The sequence below is a fragment of the Ursus americanus genome, chromosome 2 (genome assembly GCF_024610735.1).
Source record: "Ursus americanus isolate L20-20 chromosome 2, mUrsAme1.1.p, whole genome shotgun sequence".
Classification (NCBI taxonomy): Eukaryota; Metazoa; Chordata; class Mammalia; order Carnivora; family Ursidae; genus Ursus; species Ursus americanus.
The window spans coordinates 9,860,799-9,879,662 of record NC_142128.1 but is presented as its reverse complement, the minus strand read 5'-3'; the positions used below and the strand labels follow the sequence as shown (position 1 = coordinate 9,879,662).

General features: G+C 55.1%; 2 protein-coding genes across 3 annotated transcripts; one reads left to right on the top strand and one right to left on the bottom strand.

Moving 5' to 3' along the window:
* Window positions 1-2,970: 2,970 nt before the first annotated feature.
* CLDN4 (claudin 4) lies at window positions 2,971-4,693 on the top strand. The gene has a single exon (XM_045786186.2). It carries the CDS (start codon window positions 4,063-4,065, stop codon window positions 4,690-4,692), a length of 630 nt encoding a protein of 209 aa, XP_045642142.1. The 5' UTR covers window positions 2,971-4,062; the 3' UTR covers window position 4,693.
* Window positions 4,694-6,557: 1,864 nt separating this feature from the next.
* Window positions 6,558-10,397, bottom strand: METTL27 (methyltransferase like 27). 2 transcript variants are annotated; one of them, XM_045786187.2, is made up of 6 exons: window positions 10,322-10,397; window positions 9,944-10,070; window positions 9,279-9,407; window positions 8,923-9,058; window positions 8,523-8,615; window positions 6,558-6,939 (listed from the first exon to the last, which is right to left on the bottom strand). In XM_045786187.2, the coding sequence occupies exons 2-6, from the start codon at window positions 10,064-10,066 to the stop codon at window positions 6,680-6,682; spliced, it is 741 nt and encodes a 246-aa protein (XP_045642143.2). In that variant the 5' UTR covers window positions 10,067-10,070; window positions 10,322-10,397; the 3' UTR covers window positions 6,558-6,679. The 2 variants fall into 2 exon arrangements, with proteins under 2 accessions (XP_045642143.2, XP_087724306.1); XM_087868180.1 differs by lacking the exon at window positions 8,523-8,615.
* Between the last annotated feature and the right edge of the window lie 8,467 nt (window positions 10,398-18,864).

Sequence of the window (18,864 nt, the reverse complement as noted above, 5' to 3'; positions counted from 1 at the left end):
AATAAATAAAATCATTAAAAAAAAAAGAGTTGGGTTTTTTAAAAAAATATTTTACTTATTTATTTGACAGAGAGAGAGAGAGAGCATGAGCGGGGGCGGGGGGGGAGCAGAGGCAGAAGCAGACTCCCCGCTGAGCAGGGAGCCCGATGTGGGACTCAATCCCAGGACCCTTGGGGGGATCATGACCTGAGCCGAAGGCAGACGCTTCACCAACTGAGCCACCCAGGTGCCCCAGAAATAACTAGTTTGGGACCAACTTTCAGCTAGACTAATTTTTGAGCTGAGAGTGAGGCTGTTTCCCGTTTGTCTTCAAAAAAATCTGCTTGGTTTTATAAGGATCCAAATGTTATGTTTGGGGTGTTGGGGGGGATAATTTTGAGCTGACTTCAGCTCACCTGGTGTTAGTGTTCTTGTTCCCAGGAAATGAGGAGGAAAGGTCCCGGGACCCAGTCTGTTTGGCCCAAGGAGATTCTTCTGACTGTTCTGGTAGGTTCTGGTAGGGGTCCAGTGGGCCGGACAAAGTGCCTAGAAGGCATAGGCTCCAGGCTCAGAAGGCAGCAGAATGACTAGGTTTGGGTGGGAGATTGTAGCTATCCTTTTCCTAGGGATGCCGGGGGGAGCAGACACAGGGCACGAGGTATGTGGGGGTGGAGGGGGGGACTTGTGATCCCGGTCTCTGGAGACGAGGAGTCTAAGAAGTCCCAGCTTCCACCTGGTGTGAGCAGGACCAGAGCTGAGGGGTGGCTCCTTCGTCCTCATTGGCACTGCTCTTTGGCTGACAAGGCATTTTCACATCCTCCTTTCACTTGACAGCCATCTTCGCTAGGGGAGGAGGGCGAATGTCCTCATTTGACAAAGAGGGAAGTTGAGGCTGAGAGGGAAACTGGCCTCTCCAAGGTCACATGGCTGGCAAGATGCTTTTGGGGTGGGCAAGGTTGGGTGAACTGATCTGGTGAGAGGGCTGTCCTTGAAAAACCCGGCATGTATGATATAATTCTATTGGCATAAAATTAGACAGTGGCCACTGGGAGAAAGAAAATGAAGTAAGTGCCAACCATGCCCTTCTCACTGCAGAAGCAAAGACGATGGACGGCAGATCCATTATATGTCACAGAAGAGCATTGTCCAAGCTGTCAGGAGTGGCAGGCTCTGGGAGCCAGAGCCAGAGCTCACGCGGGGAAAGTGGCTGGTCTCTGCCGGTGTTTTTCCTGCAGCAGGTGAGTGTGACTTTCCAGGGCCTCCAGCATAAGTCAAGCCTCCACAAATATTTCTCCAGCTCCACTCATGTGCAGAGCTGCTCAGGGTCCCAGGGAACCTCCTGTTCTATCTGCACATCTGGGTCCACAGGCCCATCCGGGCTCCCCGTAGACCTCCCCTGCTCTGGGCCTGCCCTGCCCCTGGGTGCCCCCCTGTACCTGCCCTTCCCCTATGCTCAGCTCCTCCCCCGCCTCTGATGTGCTTGGCTGAACTGGGCAGGGAAGGACAGCTTCTTAGTCACTTCTTTGGGCCACAGGTGGAAAGTTCTAGGGCCCGTGTGTCCCCCCTCCCCCACTCCTATTTCTCCAGGTGCCAGTTGGCTGTGTTCCAAGAAAACAAGGGCAGGAAGTTGGCAGGGGTGGGGCGGCACGGGGGGGGGGGGGGGGGGCTGGTCCGGCCATCTGGCCAATCTACTTCTGGACTCAGAAAGCTTATTGAAGGGCTGGGACTGCGGGTGAGGGGCACCTGAGTAAGGAAGCTCTGATGATGGAGTGCCCATCCCATCCCGGACAAGCCCTCGGCCTTCTCTGGGCCTCAGCTTACCCATCTGTACAAAGGCTGAATGAGTCCCTGCCCTACTTACTTTCAGGGAGGCTGTGATGAGGTCATCACAGGAAAGCACTTATTGTCAATCTCGAAAGGTACTTATCTCTGTTGTTCAGCCCGCAGGCCTCCGCATGTGCTGTTCCTCTGAGCCTTGTAAGGAAAACCTGGGAGGTGTGGTCCAGGCAGAAACCATCCCTGTTTGTGTTGGTGTGTGTGCCTGGGGGGGGGGGAGTCTAGGGGAGGGTGGGGGAGGGCATTTGGAACCAGGAGAATGCCTTCTGCCTTACTGAGTGCCTCGAGCATTCACTGAGCACCCCTGCTTCTGTCCTCCGGGAGCCCCCAGCCTCATAGAGGGACCAGCTGTGTGTACCGCCAACCACAACGCAAGACCTCAACTTCCCCATCACGCTAGATTGTCCCAGCCAGCCCTGGCATTTATCAGGCCATCCACATGGGATCTCAAAGGCTTCCCGTGTGCCCCGGGCTCACAGATGACTCCAGCCTAAATCACTCTAAATCACACACGCTCGCTGATTCTCCCGAGGACACGCGGCCACCCCAGGCTGCCAGGCGTGGTGCTGGACAGTCCTGCGAGCTTAGGGGTGCATTGGAGCCATGTTGGTGGTGACCACGTGGCGGGTGAGGGGTTCCCTTGGTCTAGCCGGGATGAGTGAGGCCCAACCACTCCCCCCCATAAAGACCCCTGCAAACCCTGCCCTGCTGTCTTCCGCCTCCATTCCGTTTCCACAGACATCTTTCTAAGGTGCGTGGACCCTTCTCTGTGGGGCATCCAATGCCCTTGCTCATCCCGGGGCCTGGCGATATTTAGGGCAGAAGTTTCTGGCCCTTTCTCTCCTGGCCCCTCCCCCACAACCCCAGGGTCCGGTCAGACTGGATTCCTCCGGGTTCCTAGAACTAGCTGCATTTCCCCAAGCTCCAGTACCTTTGCCCTCCATGTTGCTTCTCCCCAAATGTCCTCCTTCGCCCAGACCTGCCGCCTTGCACAACTCCCAGGGGCCCCATTCGTGGTGATTCCTGCCCTCAGTGACCTCTGCACATAACCTGAGACTACAGCCCCCCCTCTCCCAGGAGTGGGGCTGTGGGGCCCCCCTTCCCTCCCAAGCCCCCTCCCCAGCGCCCCACCTCCACCCAGTCTGTTCTTCCCCTTCCAGGTCTCGTGGGACTTTGCCCCATCCTGGCTTTATCTGACCACCGCTCTGTGTGTCTTCCCAGAGTAAACAGCCTTTTGTGCTCCCAGGGCCTGGCCCACAGCTCGCTCTCCATGACCTCCCCCACTCAGTTCTGGCCAAGCGGCCTCAACCCCGGGGGGAATCTGGCCAAAACTCCCTTGGTCGGGCGGGGGACAGGCTTCCTTCTCTCTCTTCAGCCCAAAGACCTCCTCCTCTGGCGGGGCTGGGAAGCCTGGTGGCAGGAAGGGAGGGGAGAGCAGGTGACAGACCCAAGAGTCCTGGCCCCCCAGCTCCTCGTTCCCCAAACTGCCCTCATCAAGCCCACACCGAAATGGCTCGGGCAGTAAGTGCCCGGAAGGTGAGAATCACAACAGGAGTGATGGGGCCAGAGGGGACGGCGATAAGGATGCAAATACAGTAATCAGGTGGGGCCACTCTTTGACTAGCCCGGGACTTGATCCTCAGACCCTCTTCCTGACGGTCGCCACCCTGTCTGCCCACCCAAGCCTGGAATGAGGGAGCCCTGAGGTGTGGGGATCCTGGACTTCAGGACCCAACCCTGGCTGGGGCTGGCTGCCCCATGCGTCCAGGTGCCTGGGAGCTGTGACTCAGTGTCTGTCTCCAGGCTGACCTCAGCAATGGGCCCCGGGGGCGGGGGGAGAGGGCAGTTTCCCCCGAGACTGGCTCTCCGGGATCCTGACTCAGGGGCCCAGGGTTGAGGCCTTGAAGTGCCTTTGTTGGCCCGGGTTCAGGAATCCAGAGAAACTGGTCAGGGGGCAGGCCCCGGGGAATGAAACCCCTCCCTCTGCTCCCGCCCCCACCGCAGAGCCATATAACCACTCAGGTCTAAGCGCCAGAACCAGTGGCTGAAAGGAACTGGTCGGGCACACGCGCTGGGTTTGGGCTTCTGACTCTGGAGACGGGGGGAGCTGAGCTGACGCCTCTGCACTCCAAGTGAAAGTCTTCCCCGTGGACGCCGAGTGTCTGCCCTCCGTGCTTGGATTCCTCCAGCCCCCGGGGCCGGACCCCCACAGCTGTCCAGGTCCTAGACCCCCGCAGACACCGAGCCATGGCCTCCATGGGGCTGCAGGTGATGGGGATCGCGCTGGCCGTGCTGGGCTGGCTGGGCGCCATCCTGAGCTGCGCGCTGCCCATGTGGCGCGTGACGGCCTTCATCGGCAGCAACATCGTCACGTCGCAGACCATCTGGGAGGGCCTGTGGATGAACTGCGTGGTGCAGAGCACTGGCCAGATGCAGTGCAAGGTGTACGACTCGCTGCTGGCCCTGCCGCAGGACCTGCAGGCGGCCCGGGCCCTCATGGTCATCTGCATCATCGTGGCCGTGCTGGGCGTGCTGCTGTCGGTGGTGGGTGGCAAGTGCACCAACTGCGTGGAGGACGAGAGCGCCAAGGCCAAGACCATGATTGTGGCGGGCGTGGTGTTCCTGCTGGCCGGCCTGCTGGTCATGGTGCCGGCGTCCTGGACGGCCAACACCATCATCCGGGACTTCTACAACCCGCTGGTGGCCTCCGGCCAGAAGCGGGAGATGGGCGCCTCTCTCTACATCGGCTGGGCCGCCTCGGGCCTGCTGCTGCTCGGGGGGGCCCTTCTCTGCTGCAACTGCCCACCCCGCACCGACAAGCCCTACTCGGCCAAGTACTCGGCCGCTCGCTCCGCCCCAGCCAGCAACTACGTGTAAGGTGCCGCTACGCAGCTCTGTCCCGCTGGCTTTGTCTCTCCCTGGACCGAAGGCGCAGCCTGTGGGCCCAGGATGGCCCTGCCACGGGCCGCAGGCTGCCCCGAGCCGGGCAAACGGGGACTGAGCCAGGCCATTGACCGGCAGCCCTCGGCCCCTTCTGGCCCCCTTGGACACTCACTCGAGGGCCCCCCTCTACACCAGCAAGGATGGATGGAAAAAGAATCCTGTGCCTCCCTTTGCTGAAGGGCCCGCGGATACAGGGGACGGGCGGAAGTAACTGGGTGTGCCGGGGGAGGGGGGAAGCTGGTTCCTGCTGGTCAGGACAGCTCAGCCCTGAATTTGCTTGCGCTCTGACTCCGAGTGGGTGCCCTGCCCATTCCTGTGTTGGCCAGGCTGGGGCCTCGCTCACGCACCTGACTGTGGAGCCAGAGTTGACACAGTTGACAGACGGGTTTAGAGGGGAGGGGTGAAGGTGCTACAAACTGGTTTGGGTAGTGGTGGGGAGGAGGCCACGAAAGCTGCCCAGGCAGCCTGCACCCCTTCCTGCCCCCACCCTGCAGCCTCAGGGCTCTGCCTCAACAGCCTTGGCAGAAGGACCCCGGGACTCTTGTGACTTGCGACATCCGCCACCCCTCCCAAGGTCACTTGGACATCCTGGGGACAGCTGGGGGGAGTGGTCTCTCTCTGGCCTTCACTCCCAGGGAAGTCCTGGGCCTTTTCCCTGCCTCCTCTGGTTTCTGTTTTGTAACTTAAGGAGATCTGTTTATCATGGTAATTACTATTATTTTCTACAATAAATGGGACCTGTGCACAGGAAGACCGGATCGTTTGATTTCAGCCGTGAAAGTGGGCAGGGCAGGGCTGGAAGCCTGGGCACGGGGTCGGCGGGGAGCAGGACCACTGTGATGTGGCCGGGACAAAAACACTTAAAAAAAAAACTGGTTTTGAGGAATGGTGACAAATCAGAGCTAGCCTTCACCTTTGGAATCACCTTACTCAAAGCCCTTCATTTATTAGAAGGTAAAGCCATCCACAGGAAACACGCTGTGTGCCCAGGACCGTGGTGAAGGGTTGGGGACCCCAGGAGGGTGGCCAGGCGAGAACACTCAGCCCTGGGGAGTGGGCCATGTGCCCTCTCCCTCTCTCTGTCCCAGCTTTGTCTGGGAAGCCAGGCTGGTCCGCTTACCCTCCAGGTCCCATGTCCTGGCCTTAGACCAGGCCGTCCCTGCTGTGGACCTGGAATGTCCTTTTCCCTTTCTCCAGACCTCTGAATTCTTTGTCCTGAAGGCCCGGGGCTCCAAGGCTCCTTCTTAAAGAGCCTCCAAGATACACCTGGAGCCGGGCTTTCTGACTCTGTTTAGAAATGAGGATCCTTAAATAAAATCTTAAAAAAAAAAAAAAAGGGGGGGCGCCTGGGTGGCATAGCGGTTAAGCGTCTGCCTTCGGCTCAGGGTGTGATCCCGGTGTTATGGGATCGAGCCCCACATCAGGCTCCTCCGCTGGGAGCCTGCTTCTTCCTCTCCCACTCCCCCTGCTTGTGTTCCCTCTCTCGCTGGCTGTCTCTATCTCTGTCAAATAAATAAATAAAATCTTAAAAAAAAAAAAAAAAAAAGAAATGAGGATCCTGGTCACGTGAAAGTATTTGGTTAAGGCCAGAGGCACAAGCACAGGATTCCGGTCCTCCAGTTAGGGTGAGAGGGCCTGCCACCACGGGAGGTGTCACAACGTCACATCTGCGGCTCTGTCTTGCCTGGCTCAGGGATGGTCTGGGGTGGGAGCCCTCTCTGTTCCATCTTTTCTCACTTCTGTCCTTCTCGGGGACAGATGTCACTTTTCTGGGGGAATCAGAGCCAGAGTCCTGCGACCCTTTCTGGGACTCATTTAATAGGCAGAACTCCCTGATGGACAAGGCTGATGCAGGGGCCCCCATTTTACAGATGAAGCCGAGGAGGCCCAAAGACGGGCCGGGCTGAGGTCACGTGGAGGGTCAGAGGTCAGTGGGGTCTGAAGACTGGGCCAGCTCCTGCTTTCGGTACAGGTAGACGATGCCGGAGATGAAGCCATCATTGTCAGAAGTTCCAGGCCCCACCTCAAGCTCGGAGGTGGCCAGTTCCCACCGGTCCACCGGCCAGGCCACGAGACGTTGCCACGCCCCGGCCCGCTCCAGCCCCTCGAGCGTGGCCTCTAGGGCCTCCTTGTAGTGCAGGTTGGATGGGTTGGTCCTGGTGGTCAGACACACCAGCCCCCCTGGGGAGGGTGGGACGGGGGAAGGTGAGTAGGGGAGGGGCAGGAGCCAAGGATCCAGTCTCCAGGCCCACCCCTTCCCAGGAAGGTTGTCCCTTTCCGCTCTTGTCCTCAACGGCATATATCCTCCCAGCTTGTCCCGGGCCAGGCTTTCCTCACCTCCATGGCTTTGGTGCTCACCGTTCCTGCCCCAAGGAATACCCTTCTCCTCCCTCAGCCTGACAGCCTCCTACGCACCCTTCCCAAGCGTCCTTTACCCTGGGAATTCTTGGCTTAATCCCTTGGGCAGGGGGGCTCCGTCTTCACTGCTCACCCAGCCCCTCTGCCGGAGACTGTGTCTGGAGGCACGGGAAGGAAGCACTTTGGACCTCGTGCAAGTCCCCTCACCGCTCTGAGCCTGTTTTCCCAGAGTATAGCGTGGGGCTGATTCCCCGGAGTCAAAGGAAGGACTGCACAGTCCTTAAGCGCTGGCTGAATGAATGAATGACCTATGCTTCGGGTCTTCTCCAGGCACCTACAGCATGCCCAGTATGGGCTCAGATACATGTAGGAGAGATGGTGTCTGGAGGGCTTCCTGGAGGAAGGGGTGGATGGATGGGGCTCCATGAGAGGAAAGGCTCCAAAGCAGGGGAGCCTGTACCATGTGGGCAGAAACACAGGGCTCTGACTCCTGAGGGGCCTGACAAGCATGGGCTGGGCTGGCTCTGATGCGAGCCTCCTGTTCTCTCGAGCCCAGTCACTACCTCTCTCTCTGACCCCACTCAAGACCCTGCTTCTGTCAGCCTCCACAATTCCCTGGGGCCAAAGCCTGCCCAGACCTGCCCGGGCTTAGCCACGGGCCCTGCTGGGCCCAGTGCGGGTGAGGGGGGCAGGGAGAAGATGAAGTCTTGCTGCAACCGGGGCACCTCTGGGGCTTCCTGATCCCATCCCACAGCCAAGTCAGTGGCTCACCACCCTCCCGCTCCGCCATTCCGGATGGCTTCCTGCAGCCGTCTTCCTGACCTCCTATTTCTGCCTTCGGCCGCCTTCCTGTGGGTGCTGCCCTCACTCCCCATCCCAGCCCACGGAAGTGCCGCTCTCCTCTGACTTCTCAGAGCGTGGGCCCACCTGTGGGCTGGCCTGTTCCCCCCGCCCCTGCCTGGGGTTGAGGATGGAAGCCCAGAGGGCAGGGCATGCACCTGCTCCCCAGAGCAGAGCCCAGTGCGAGCAAAGGCACACGGTCGGAGCGCAGAGAACGCAGTCATCAGCCGCACGTCAACAACCCACGTGCGGAGTTTACAAAAAGTGCCCACCGCAATCCCATGGGGGCAGGGATCTCCGGCATCTGCCACTGCTTGGAGACGAGGAGAGAGCCAGAGAGGAGAGCGGAGCTGTCCGATGGATAAGAGGCCAGCTGGCTACCTGTCTGCCCTGCCTGTTTGCCTGGGTCTGTTGCTGGTGGCCACTGGTGGCTGGGATGTGAGGCTAGGCTGTGTGACCCCAGGCTGCACCCTACCCTTGCCTGGCCCGAGAGGTTCCGAGGCTGGTGTCTGTGCGTGTGGAGAGGGGGAAGGTGTGCGCCTCGGGTTGGACAGGCAGCTCCTCACCTGGCTTGGTGACTCGCAGAAGCTCGCCTATGGCACTGCAGGGCACCTGGCCGTCACTGAGGGCACCCACTATCAGCACTGCATCGAAGGTCCCTATGCAGAATGTGGAGATGCGCTGTGGGGGTTTGTCTTTGTCGTGGCCTCGTGATACCCATCGGGAGGGACCAGGCCTGCCACTTGTGGCAGGGGGATACGGCAGGTATGGCTCCATCCTGGGCTGACGTCAGATCATAGGGTGGAGGGCTCAGACAGAGGGGCTCACAGGGGCTCAGAAAGGGCCTCAGTGAGGCTTTGGTGGGACTCAGTGTGGGGGGGAGCTTGTGGAGGGTTCAGCGAGGGGGATGGAGGCTGGGCAGGAGAAAGGGCTGCTGTCAAGGTGTCTGGGTGGGAGGGGAAGTACCTTCAGAACTGGGCAGAGGCTCCTGGCCCAGGATGCAGAGGCTGAGGTGCTGGTAGAGGCCACGGGCTCGGGCTTGTTCCAACATCTCTGGGCTCCCGTCTACTCCGTGCAGCTGGAGGAAGCCCCGAGCCTGCAGCTGACATTGGGGGGGGGGGGGCTCAGTCACAGTTCCCACCTGCTATCTCCCAGCTGGGTCCCTGCACCTGGGGAGGGCAGTGGGCCCCGCAGTAAATGCAGTCCAAGTGTTTGGGACCAGTGAGTCTGAGGGGGGAGGCAGGGTTTTGGGGCCGGGGGTGAAAGGAAATTTGAACAAGTGGGGGGTTGAAGAGAGGGCAGGGGATCCGGGGAGGCCTTACCTCGGCAGCCACCAGGCCGGTGCCACAGGCCACATCCAGGATCAGGGCGGCATGAGGTGGGCATGGAAGGGCTTGGGTAAGGCAGTCCACTGCGAGGCGCGGGGCACGGTATTGCAGGGCGGCCACGTCCTGGGGACAGAGTGCTGAGCCGACCGGCACCCAGTGCCCCACTGCTTAGGGGACCTCCGTGCAGAACTGTGTGTATGTGTGTGTGTGTGTGTGTGCACGCATGCATGTGCTGGGCTCACCCGGGCTCCAGCCCTGCAGGGACTCCAGCACGAGATGCTTTCCTCTGCCAAGGGGCCAGGATTAGAGTCAGTGCCCGGCCCACTGCTGGGAACTGCTTTGCCGGCCAAGGCAGCGCTCTCTCCCTTAGTCCATAGTGACCCCTCAAGTGGCACCTCCTCCAGGTAGCCCGTCTGCCTGCGTTGCAGTTCCAGGGTGGGGAGGTCTTGGTTCCTGATTTCTAGGGGCTGCCAATGTGGAGCCATGGGGCTGGCCGGAGGGCAGGGGTGAGCCCTTGAAGGGGGCAGGACTGCAGGGGCTCACCTCATTCTCACAAGCCATGCTGGGGGGATGCGAGGCTAACTATTCCCACTTTACAGATAGGAAAGTTGAGGCTGAGCGAGCAAGAGAGGTGCAGGTGAAGAGCCTGGCCAGCGTACCTGGTCATAGTCTGGAGCCCAGCGCTTATAGAAGTGCAGCTTGTGGCCCAGGTTGGTGATGCCGTGTAAGGCCCCCACCCGGGCCCGCGCCTCGGACAGACTCCCGCCCTCCTCTTGAGCCATCCTCCTGTGGGGACACAGCCTGGGTATCTCGAGGCCCACTGCAATCTCTCCCATTCCTACCCGCCCCCCCTCCCCCACTCGCCAGGCCATTTCATAGGCCATGACACCACACAGAGGGAGAGACTGGACACGTGGGCTTCAGATCTGGGGGGAGAGATGCTCCCCGCGGCGGGAGGGACCTGCCCCCCACCCCCAACACGGTGAGCGGGATTCTAGCACTACAGGGATCTAACGGGGTAGGGGGTCAGAACTCACTGCCAATCTGACCAGGCCGGCGGTGCTCACGGCGCCGGAACTCGGGGCGGGGCTGTACGGCGAGCCTGGCCCCGCCCCCACCGCCCTCGATGATTGGCTTTCTGCTATGAGAAAGTACCCAATCAAAGGAAAGCGCTGGCAGCCGCCCCTCCACCATCAGCCAATGAGTTCAAAGTTCTTGGCCTTTCTCTAGCCTGGGAAGATCTGGACTCCTCTGAGGCATTTTCAGGGTTTCCCAGTTTAGGACCATCTCTGTGCCCTCTCGGCTCTCTACGTCCTTTGTATGCTTTTACTTTTAGGAAGCGAGAGCCTCTGAAATCTTACGGGCAAGAGGGGACCTAAGATCAGCCTTCATTCTTAGAACGGTCACCTCGGTCTGGGCAATGCCATCCCGTAGAACTTTCTGTGGCGACGGAGATTGTTCCATACTGGACGCTGTTCGATATAGTAGCCACTAGCTACATGGGGCAGTTGAACATCTGAAATGTGGCTAGGGCTACTGAGGAGCTGAATTTTAAGTCTTATTTTGTTTTATAATTTAAATAGCCATCAGTGGCTAGTGGCCTCCGTATTGGACAGAGCAGGGATCCTTGCTGCTTCAAGTACGGTCCCAAAACTTGCAACCTCTGTACCAGCATCTTTACCTTGGGTTCCTCCAGGAGACGCTCTTAGGAGGGGAGCTTGTTAGAAATGCAAATTCCTGAGCCCCACCCCAGACCAAGTGAATCAGAATCAGATTGCTGGCGGGGATGGTGGGGTGGGTAGGGAGGCCCCAGAAATCCTCTTTAAACAGACTCTCCAGGTGATCACTAAAGTTTCAGAAGCGCTAGCCTAGAGAACTTTGGGGATCAAAGTTTGGGCAGGTGGAGTTTGGGAGCCTGTCACAGTTGTCCAGGAAAGAGGTGATGGTAGCATGAACTTGGGTAGCAGTCATGGCTGTGGAGAGAAATGGATGAAGATCAGAGGTGTTTCAGCGGTAGAAGCAGCGGGCTTTGGTGACTGGGAGAGCGTGGCATGGGGAGGGGAAGCAAGCTGTAGGGAGTTAAGCCTTTGGGTTGATGATAGTGTCATTCACAGCAAGGGAAGCCGGGGAGGAGGAGCGAAGAGGATATTCACAATTTGAGGGTACTGATTTTGAAATGTCTATGTGAAGACGTCTAGGAGGCTGTTTGATGCCAGTCATGAGCTCAGGAGAGAGGTCAGGCTGGAGCCAGACTCAGGGTCATGACTATAACCAGTGGTGATTGAGGCAGCTGGTAAAGGTGAGATGTGTGTGGTGAGAAGAGAAAGAGAAGAGGACAGGGCTCAGGGTCCAGCTTGGGGACCCCCAACCCTTCAGGGAGGAAGAGGATTGTCTGGGAGAGCTGGAGAGAACCCAGAGAAGTTAGGAAGGATGCCAAGAACAGAGTCTTTCAAAAAGATGAGGGATGACCAATGGCTATAGGGATGTGGAGATCTTTGGGGGCCAAGGTAGACCCTGATAGGATATAGCAGTGGCCAAATTTACCTCCTTTTTCTGAGTTTGACATTGTGCCCCAGCCTTCCACATCCATAGGTGTGGCCATGAGGCTCAATTCTGGCCAATAGAAGGCAGATGGTGGTGAATCGCTGTATTTCCAGACCTCGACCATAAACACCCCCAATCCAATCCTCTATGAAGGGGCTCCAAGCACCCAGAGAAGAGTGGGGCTGCCAGATGACAGCGTCTGGGACCCTAAACAATTGTGCATAGCCATGCCCTCCCCACCAACCTGCATCGGATTGTAACAGGAGCAAGAAATCAACTTCATCGTGTTCAGCCACTGAGATTTCAGGATCGTCTGTTACAATAACGTGTCATTTCCCTCAACTAATACAGTGATGTTGGCAAGAGCAGTTTTAGGGGAGTGGAGGAAACCCAGATTTCAGCTGTCACCTGCCAAGGTCCAAACCCAGATCTGTTTTAGTCCAAGGACGTACAGTGAACGTGTTTTGAATCCATTGTGCTCAGCTGCAAATAACAGAATACATGTACAACTAGAGCTTAAAGACAGAGAGATGGACAGGGCTCATCAAGGAAGCTGAGACTGGGCAGTCTGGTCGGAGGCTCAGTTATGCCATCAGGGACCCACACTCTTGTCATCTTCCTTCTCTGCCACCTTTTGCACAGAGGCCTTTGTGCTCATGACTGTCACCTCCTCATGCCTGCTACACCTCCAGAGAGGACAGGATGAAGGGGAAAGGGCAAAAATTTAGGCCAGCTCAGACCATTCATCATCAGAAAAGCTTTATTGGAAGCCCAGGCCCGTAAGTTCTACTTCATCCATTGGCCAGACTGGGTCACATGGCCGCCCCTGAGTGGCTACTAGCAGGTGAATCGGGAAGGGGAGGTTGGGAACAGGACTGCCTCAGTCAGCGGACAGTGTGGGCCCCATCTCTACAGCCTCATGTTCCGTTTAGGCCAATAAATATTTATTGTGTATCTTTTGTTTATCAGGCTCTGGGCAGGGCATTGAAGTCACAGAGATGAGTCAGAAACAGCTCCCACTCTACCCTGGTCTAGTGGGGCGGGGGAGATGGGTGTCTTCTTCTGTTCAGGCTCTGATCACTATCCCCTCCGTATCTGTGTACAGGCTTTTCCTTCTAAGGCCCCCCTACCTCCCGGGTGTCCAGGACCACTTCTTTGTCGGCGGTGGGGGTAGGTGGGAGCTGTAGTTTTAAAGGTGTCGTCATGAGGAATGACCCTTTAAGTAATATGGATAGCCCCAGAGGCAGTCCTGTTGGATCATCAGAGGGAACCTGGGGAGGCCCCGGAGGGACTGCATATCTGTCCCCATAGTCCCTCAGTGCCTCCGCTTGGTGGTGCCCCACTCACTGATGGGGGTGCTGCAGGGTTTGTGGGTCCCAACGTGGCTCCTCGAGCAATGGCTTCCAGCCTTGATGGAGAACAAGACTTGACATGGGGGGTCCTGGTGGGAGCTGGTAGTCTCAGGATGCGGCTCTGCTACTTCCAGGCAAGGACCCCAGGCCCCACTGATCTCTCTCTCCAGAGCTCACCCCATCCCTTCCCCTCCAGAGCCCCAGGAAGCTGTCCTAGCCTCAGGGAAGGAGGTGTGTCCTGTTATCAGCCCCCTGAAGTCCGAAACTTTGAAACCCCAAAGCCTTTCCTATGTTTTTTGCTGACAATGACCCTCCTGTGGATAAGTGAACACCGTCCGGTCCACCCCCAAAAATGGTTTGGGGGTGAAAAGGAGCAGTTTATGTTTCAAAACTATGTGTTTGACCTCACAGATTTGCAAGCCAGAGGTCAAGGGTTGCAGGTGGCTGAGACCAGGTGAGTCACCCTATGGCCAGAATGAGTGGCGGGAAAGGGTCAAGTGGACAAGGGTGAGGCCATGTTAGGCCAAGATGGCCCAGAGGCAAGACATGGTGATGCCAATGGGCAAGAGTTGCAAGGGGGAAGGCACGACTTTCGGGGGCCAGGCGTGTGAGGGTGGGATGTGCGCATGCGTGAGGACGTGGGGGTCAGTGGGGATGCTTCTGGATCCAGTGCCGGAAACCCAGCCCAACCCAAAGGGGTTTAAATAGTAGGGGTTCGCTGTTTAGTCTTGGGAGAAGTCCAGTGGTCCGCGTACCAAGGATGGACCCCTCCCCTGTTGATTTTCGTTTTTAAAGATCTATTTATTTATTTATTTTAGAGAGAGAGAGAGAGAGAGATAGAGAGAGCAGGGAGAAGGGCAGAGGTAGAAAGAGAATCTCAAGCAGACTCCCCACTGATCGAGGAGCCCCAGGTGGGGCTCGATCTCACATCCCTGAGATCGTGACCTGAGCCAAAACCAAGAGTCAGACCCTCAACCGTACCACCCTGGGTGCCCCATGACCCCCTGATTTCACCAAGGACCCAGGCTCCAGTCTCCTGTTTATCATTGGGTGTTCGCTCTGAGGGTTCCTGCTGGTCACAGGATTGTGGCAGCATGTCAGACATTCATGTGTCCTCACATACGAACCCCGAGGCAGGGTGGGCTTTGTCTCCTTCTCTCTCTCTCTCTTTGGAGGGAGGGTATTTTCCCAGAAGCCCCTGAGGCTGGGAAAGGGAGGTCTGGCACTTCCAGGCTTGGGTATGGGAAGTGAGCCAGGTCTGTGGGAAGCAGGGAGCAGGGGAGGGGGGGGATGGCTGCTGGTGCAAGGTGCAGCTCCCTCCCCCCCCTCCGTATATGCAAAAGCATGTGCTTCCATCTGCATCTGAGTCTGATGGGTGGGAGTGTCCCCAGGGGCCACGGTCACCAGGCTGGGACTGGCCTTCTTACCCTGCATGGGGCTACGGGAGCTCACTCCCAGAGGCCCAGAAGGCAGTGTGGGGAAGGGACCCCAGCCTGTTGTGATGATCTGGGCCAGAGCTGGAGTCCTGAGCAGCGTCCGGGGGTGGGGGGGCTGCCATGGGGTTGACGGGTTGGAGGGTGATTGGGGACAAGAGAACAACTTCCCTTCTTTCTGGTTTCCTATCTCCTTTGTTGCTTCTTTATTCTTCGCTCCCCTCTTCTGCCTCAAGTCAGAGGGAGCCCCCTCCCTCAGTCCTGGGCCCTTTCTTGGTCTCTAACTACACCCACGTCCTATATGATCTCATCTTGTCCCGTGGTTTCAAATATGTTTTATATGTTAGCGATCCCCAAAGGGGTGACTCCAAGCCCTGACTCTCCCCTGAACTCTGGACTTGTGCACCTGATATCTCCCCGTGGAGGCCACGAGTCTCTCTCTGGCATCGCTCCCAAACCCAGTTTTCTTTGTCCCCACTGCCAAACTCGCCCCTCCTTGTCTTCCTCCTCCTCCAGAACCACGGTGCTCCCAGGGGCTAAGCCCAGGCCATTTTTCTCTCATCCCACATTCTGTTGTCTGCAAATCCCATGGCCTCTCCCCTCCACCTCTGCCACTCTGGTCCTGTTTACCCGCCCCTCTCACCCAGACCCCTGCTGCAGCCCTTCCCTGGCTTCCCTGCCTCCCTTCTGCCCCCACCCGCAGTCCATTTGCCTTAGAATAGCCACAGGTAGTATTGACTATGGTTTTTAAAATTTTAATGGAAAATTGCAAACGTGCAAGAGATTAGCACTACAAACCCCAAGTTTTTGTTGATCACTCAGTTTCAACAGTTAACAACATTTGTCCAGCCAGAACGATGTTTTTACAGTATACATTTTTTTAAAAATTTTGTTTGAGAGAGAGAGAGAGAGCGTGCGCACACAGGCAGGGAGAAGGGCAGCAGGAGAAGCAGACTCCCCGTTGAGCTGGGGGCCTGACATGGGGCTCAATCCCAGGACCCTGGGATCATGACCTGAGCCAAAGGCCAACAGTTAATAACTGACTGAGCCACCCAGGTGCCCCTACAGTATAAATTTGATGAGCTTACTCCCCCTTAAAACCTAAAATTCAAATTCCTTACAAACCTCATCCCTAAGCTCTCTCCTCACTCCACCATCCTAGCCTCTGCTGTTCCTGGAACATGCCATAGTTAGCTCAGGACATTTGCACTGCTGTTTTGGGGCATGGATCACTCTTCCTTCAGATCTCTGCTTGAATGGCTTGTTCTCAACCTTCAGGTACCCACTACCGAGAATGAACAAATGTTAGCATTTTGTCATTATTGCTCCAGAACATGTGAATGTAGAAAAAGACAAGACTATAGATGAAGCTGAGATTCCCTCTGAATTCCTTCTTCCTCCATCTGCCGCCTCAAGGACCCAGCTACCACCCTGAATGGGTGGGACCTTCTAGGTCTTGTTTTTATATTTTTACTACATGTGTCTGGAGCATATAATATTGTTTGATGGGTTTGAGAAAATGTATATGAACGCTATCATTTTATAGCTATTACTCTGTAAATTCTCCCTTTTACTTAACCCCCCTCTTTACTATGGTTTTGAGGTCTTTCCACATTGGTGTTTACAGACTGCATTCATGGTAACCACTGCTTAGTCACCCCTCAAACAGATCCACCCAACTCATTTATTCATTTCCCTACTGATGGAAAATGATGCTGCCACAAATAGCCTTGCACATGTTTCTTTGTTCACAAATGAATACTTCTGGAAGGACTGCTTTACAAAATGGGGTTTGCATCCCAGTAGGGGGTAACGAAAACAATTGAGTTCATTGTAAAATCGAATGAGTAGAAAGTGCACATTGCACATAGTAAGGATAATTATTGTCTTGTGACCTCGTTTCACTTTCACATATGTATGCAATGGGCAGCTGCGAATAACACCTTTCTTACCACAAGTGGCTCTGAGTCTGAGAAGCAGCATGGAACTGCCAGGTGGGGGCACATGTCATGTCGGAGGCTCTGGTTGCCCCCACGGACTCACCGACACTCTTTATCAGACTGTTTGGCTTTTGCAAATGAGTATGAGGGAGTATCTCATTGCGGTTTTAATTTGCATTTCCCTCGATTACTAACGAAGGTGCACAGCTTTTCCTAAGCTTGTTGGCTCTTTGGATTTCCTCTGCTGTGAGTTGCCTTTGCCTCTGTGTTCTATGGAGTCGCTTGATTTGATCTTATTTATCCTTGTTTGTAGGAGTTCCTTAGATATTCTGTATATTCTGGATACTGCTTCTTGGACTGTTTCACGAGTTGCAAACATTTCTAGACTGATGCTACGTTTTGGCTTTGCTCATGGTGTCCCTGTACCAGATTCAGCAACAAAGAGTTTATCAGTCACTTGGGCCAGGACAGTGGCGGTGGGGATGTGGGGGCAGAAGCTAGATGGCCAGTGGCTGGTGGTAGCCGTAAGGTGTCTGCAGAATTTATTTCAGCAACATGGTTTAAAAGGTCAGGTGCGGGGGGGCGCCTGGGTGGCACAGTGGTTAAGCGTCTGCCTTCGGCTCAGGGCGTGATCTCGGCGTTCTGGGATCGAGCCCCACATCAGGCTCCTCTGCTATGAGCCTGCTTCTTCCTCTCCCACTCTCCCTGCCTGTGTTCCCTCTCTCGCTGCTGTCTCTATCTCTGTCGAATAAATAAATAAAATCTTTAAAAATAAAAAAAAATTAAAAAAAAATAAAAGGTCAGGTGCAGGGGCACTGAGGGACATTTTCCTTTTAAAAGAATTGTGTATATTTAAGGTGTACAACTTGATGTTTTGAATATAAATCTATGTTGTGAAAGGGGCACCACAGTCCAGCTAATTAGCATATCACCTCTACATGGTTACCAGTTCTGTGTGTGTATATGTGTTGAGAAGATCGAAGATCTATCTCCTTAGTAAATTTCAAGTAAACAATACAGTATTGTCAGCTGTGCTCACTATGCTGTACATTAGATCTCTAGGACTTACTCATCTTTATAACCGGAACTTTGTACCCTTTGACCAACCCATTTCTCCCAACCCCAGCCTCTGGCTGGCAACCACCATTCTTTCAGTTTCTGAGTTTGGCTTTATTAGATTCCACGTGTTGGTGAGATCGCGCAGTATTTCTCTTTCTGTGTCTTGCTTATTTCACTTAGCATAATGTCCTGCAGCTCCATCCATGTTGTCAGGAATTTTCCTTCTTCAAGGCCAAATAATATCCCATTGTGTGTACCTATCTATCTATTTATCAATCTATTATCTATCTACTTACCTCTCACATGCTGGAATGTAAATTAATACAGCCACTATGGAAAATGTACAGAGGTCCTCAGAAAATTAAAAATAGGACTGCCTTAGAGTTTAGCAATCCCACTTCTGGGTATCTATCCAAAGAACTTGAAATTAGGATTGAGAAGCGCTATCTACTCCCATGTTTATTGCACCAAAATTCACAATAGTCAAGATACGGAAACAACCTAAATGTCCTTCAATGGATGGAGGAACATTTTCTTTAGGACACAAGAAGCCTAGTAGAGAAAAGAGCAAGCAGGGAGAGGGGGGGTGGCTGAGGATGTGTGGGGGGTGGGTGGGAGAATTTCAGAGAGAGAGGTCTGAAGTGAGCTGGCAGAAATCAAGTATACTAAACACATTGGTCCTGAACAAATTGCTCAAGAAACAAATAAGTGAAAATTATGTTTCCCATTGTTGTTTGTTCATTTGTTGATTCTTGTACCTCACAGGTGTGATTCTGCAATCCGTGGCTGGCATTTATATATTTTTGTCCATTTATCAGAACTTTTATTTGGGGGATGAATAATGTCTTTGAACAATGGGATGGTCTGGTCACTTTATATCCTTTTCAATACTTTTAAGGCATTTTTACTTACTTTTGTGTTCAAAAATTTTGTGAACCAGTATTAAAAATATCAATGACCCTTTTTTATATTTGGCCATGTTGTTCTGGAATTTCAAAATGTAGTCTCAGCCTCCAAGTGAGTCCCCTGAAAGTGGTTTGGTTGAGATGAATATTTCCACATGGTAGCTTACAAATCAATTCAACCCATGCTCTCTGGAGGTCATTTCTTTTTACAAATTTGTGCGTGTTTTAAAGCAATTTTGCCTAACCTGTAGCTTATTTTGTTTTTAAAAATTCTTAAGTTAACTTTCCAATCCACAGGTGCTGACTTCCTTGACCTACCAGCCCCCAAGCATTGGTATGGGGCCAGG

Excerpts from the sequence above, each read along its gene's own strand:
- CLDN4 (XM_045786186.2), top strand. The coding sequence starts at position 4,063 with ATGGCCTCCATGGGGCTGCAGGTGATGGGGATCGCGCTGGCCGTGCTG.
- METTL27 (XM_045786187.2), bottom strand. The coding sequence starts at position 10,066 with ATGGCTCAAGAGGAGGGCGGGAGTCTGTCCGAGGCGCGGGCCCGGGTG. Across the intron at positions 9,408-9,943 it reads GGGCTCCAGACTATGACCAG|GACGTGGCCGCCCTGCAATA; the intron begins GTACGCTGGCCA and ends CTCTGTCCCCAG. Across the intron at positions 8,616-8,922 it reads GCCTCTGCCCAGTTCTGAAG|GGACCTTCGATGCAGTGCTG; the intron begins GTACTTCCCCTC and ends CATTCTGCATAG.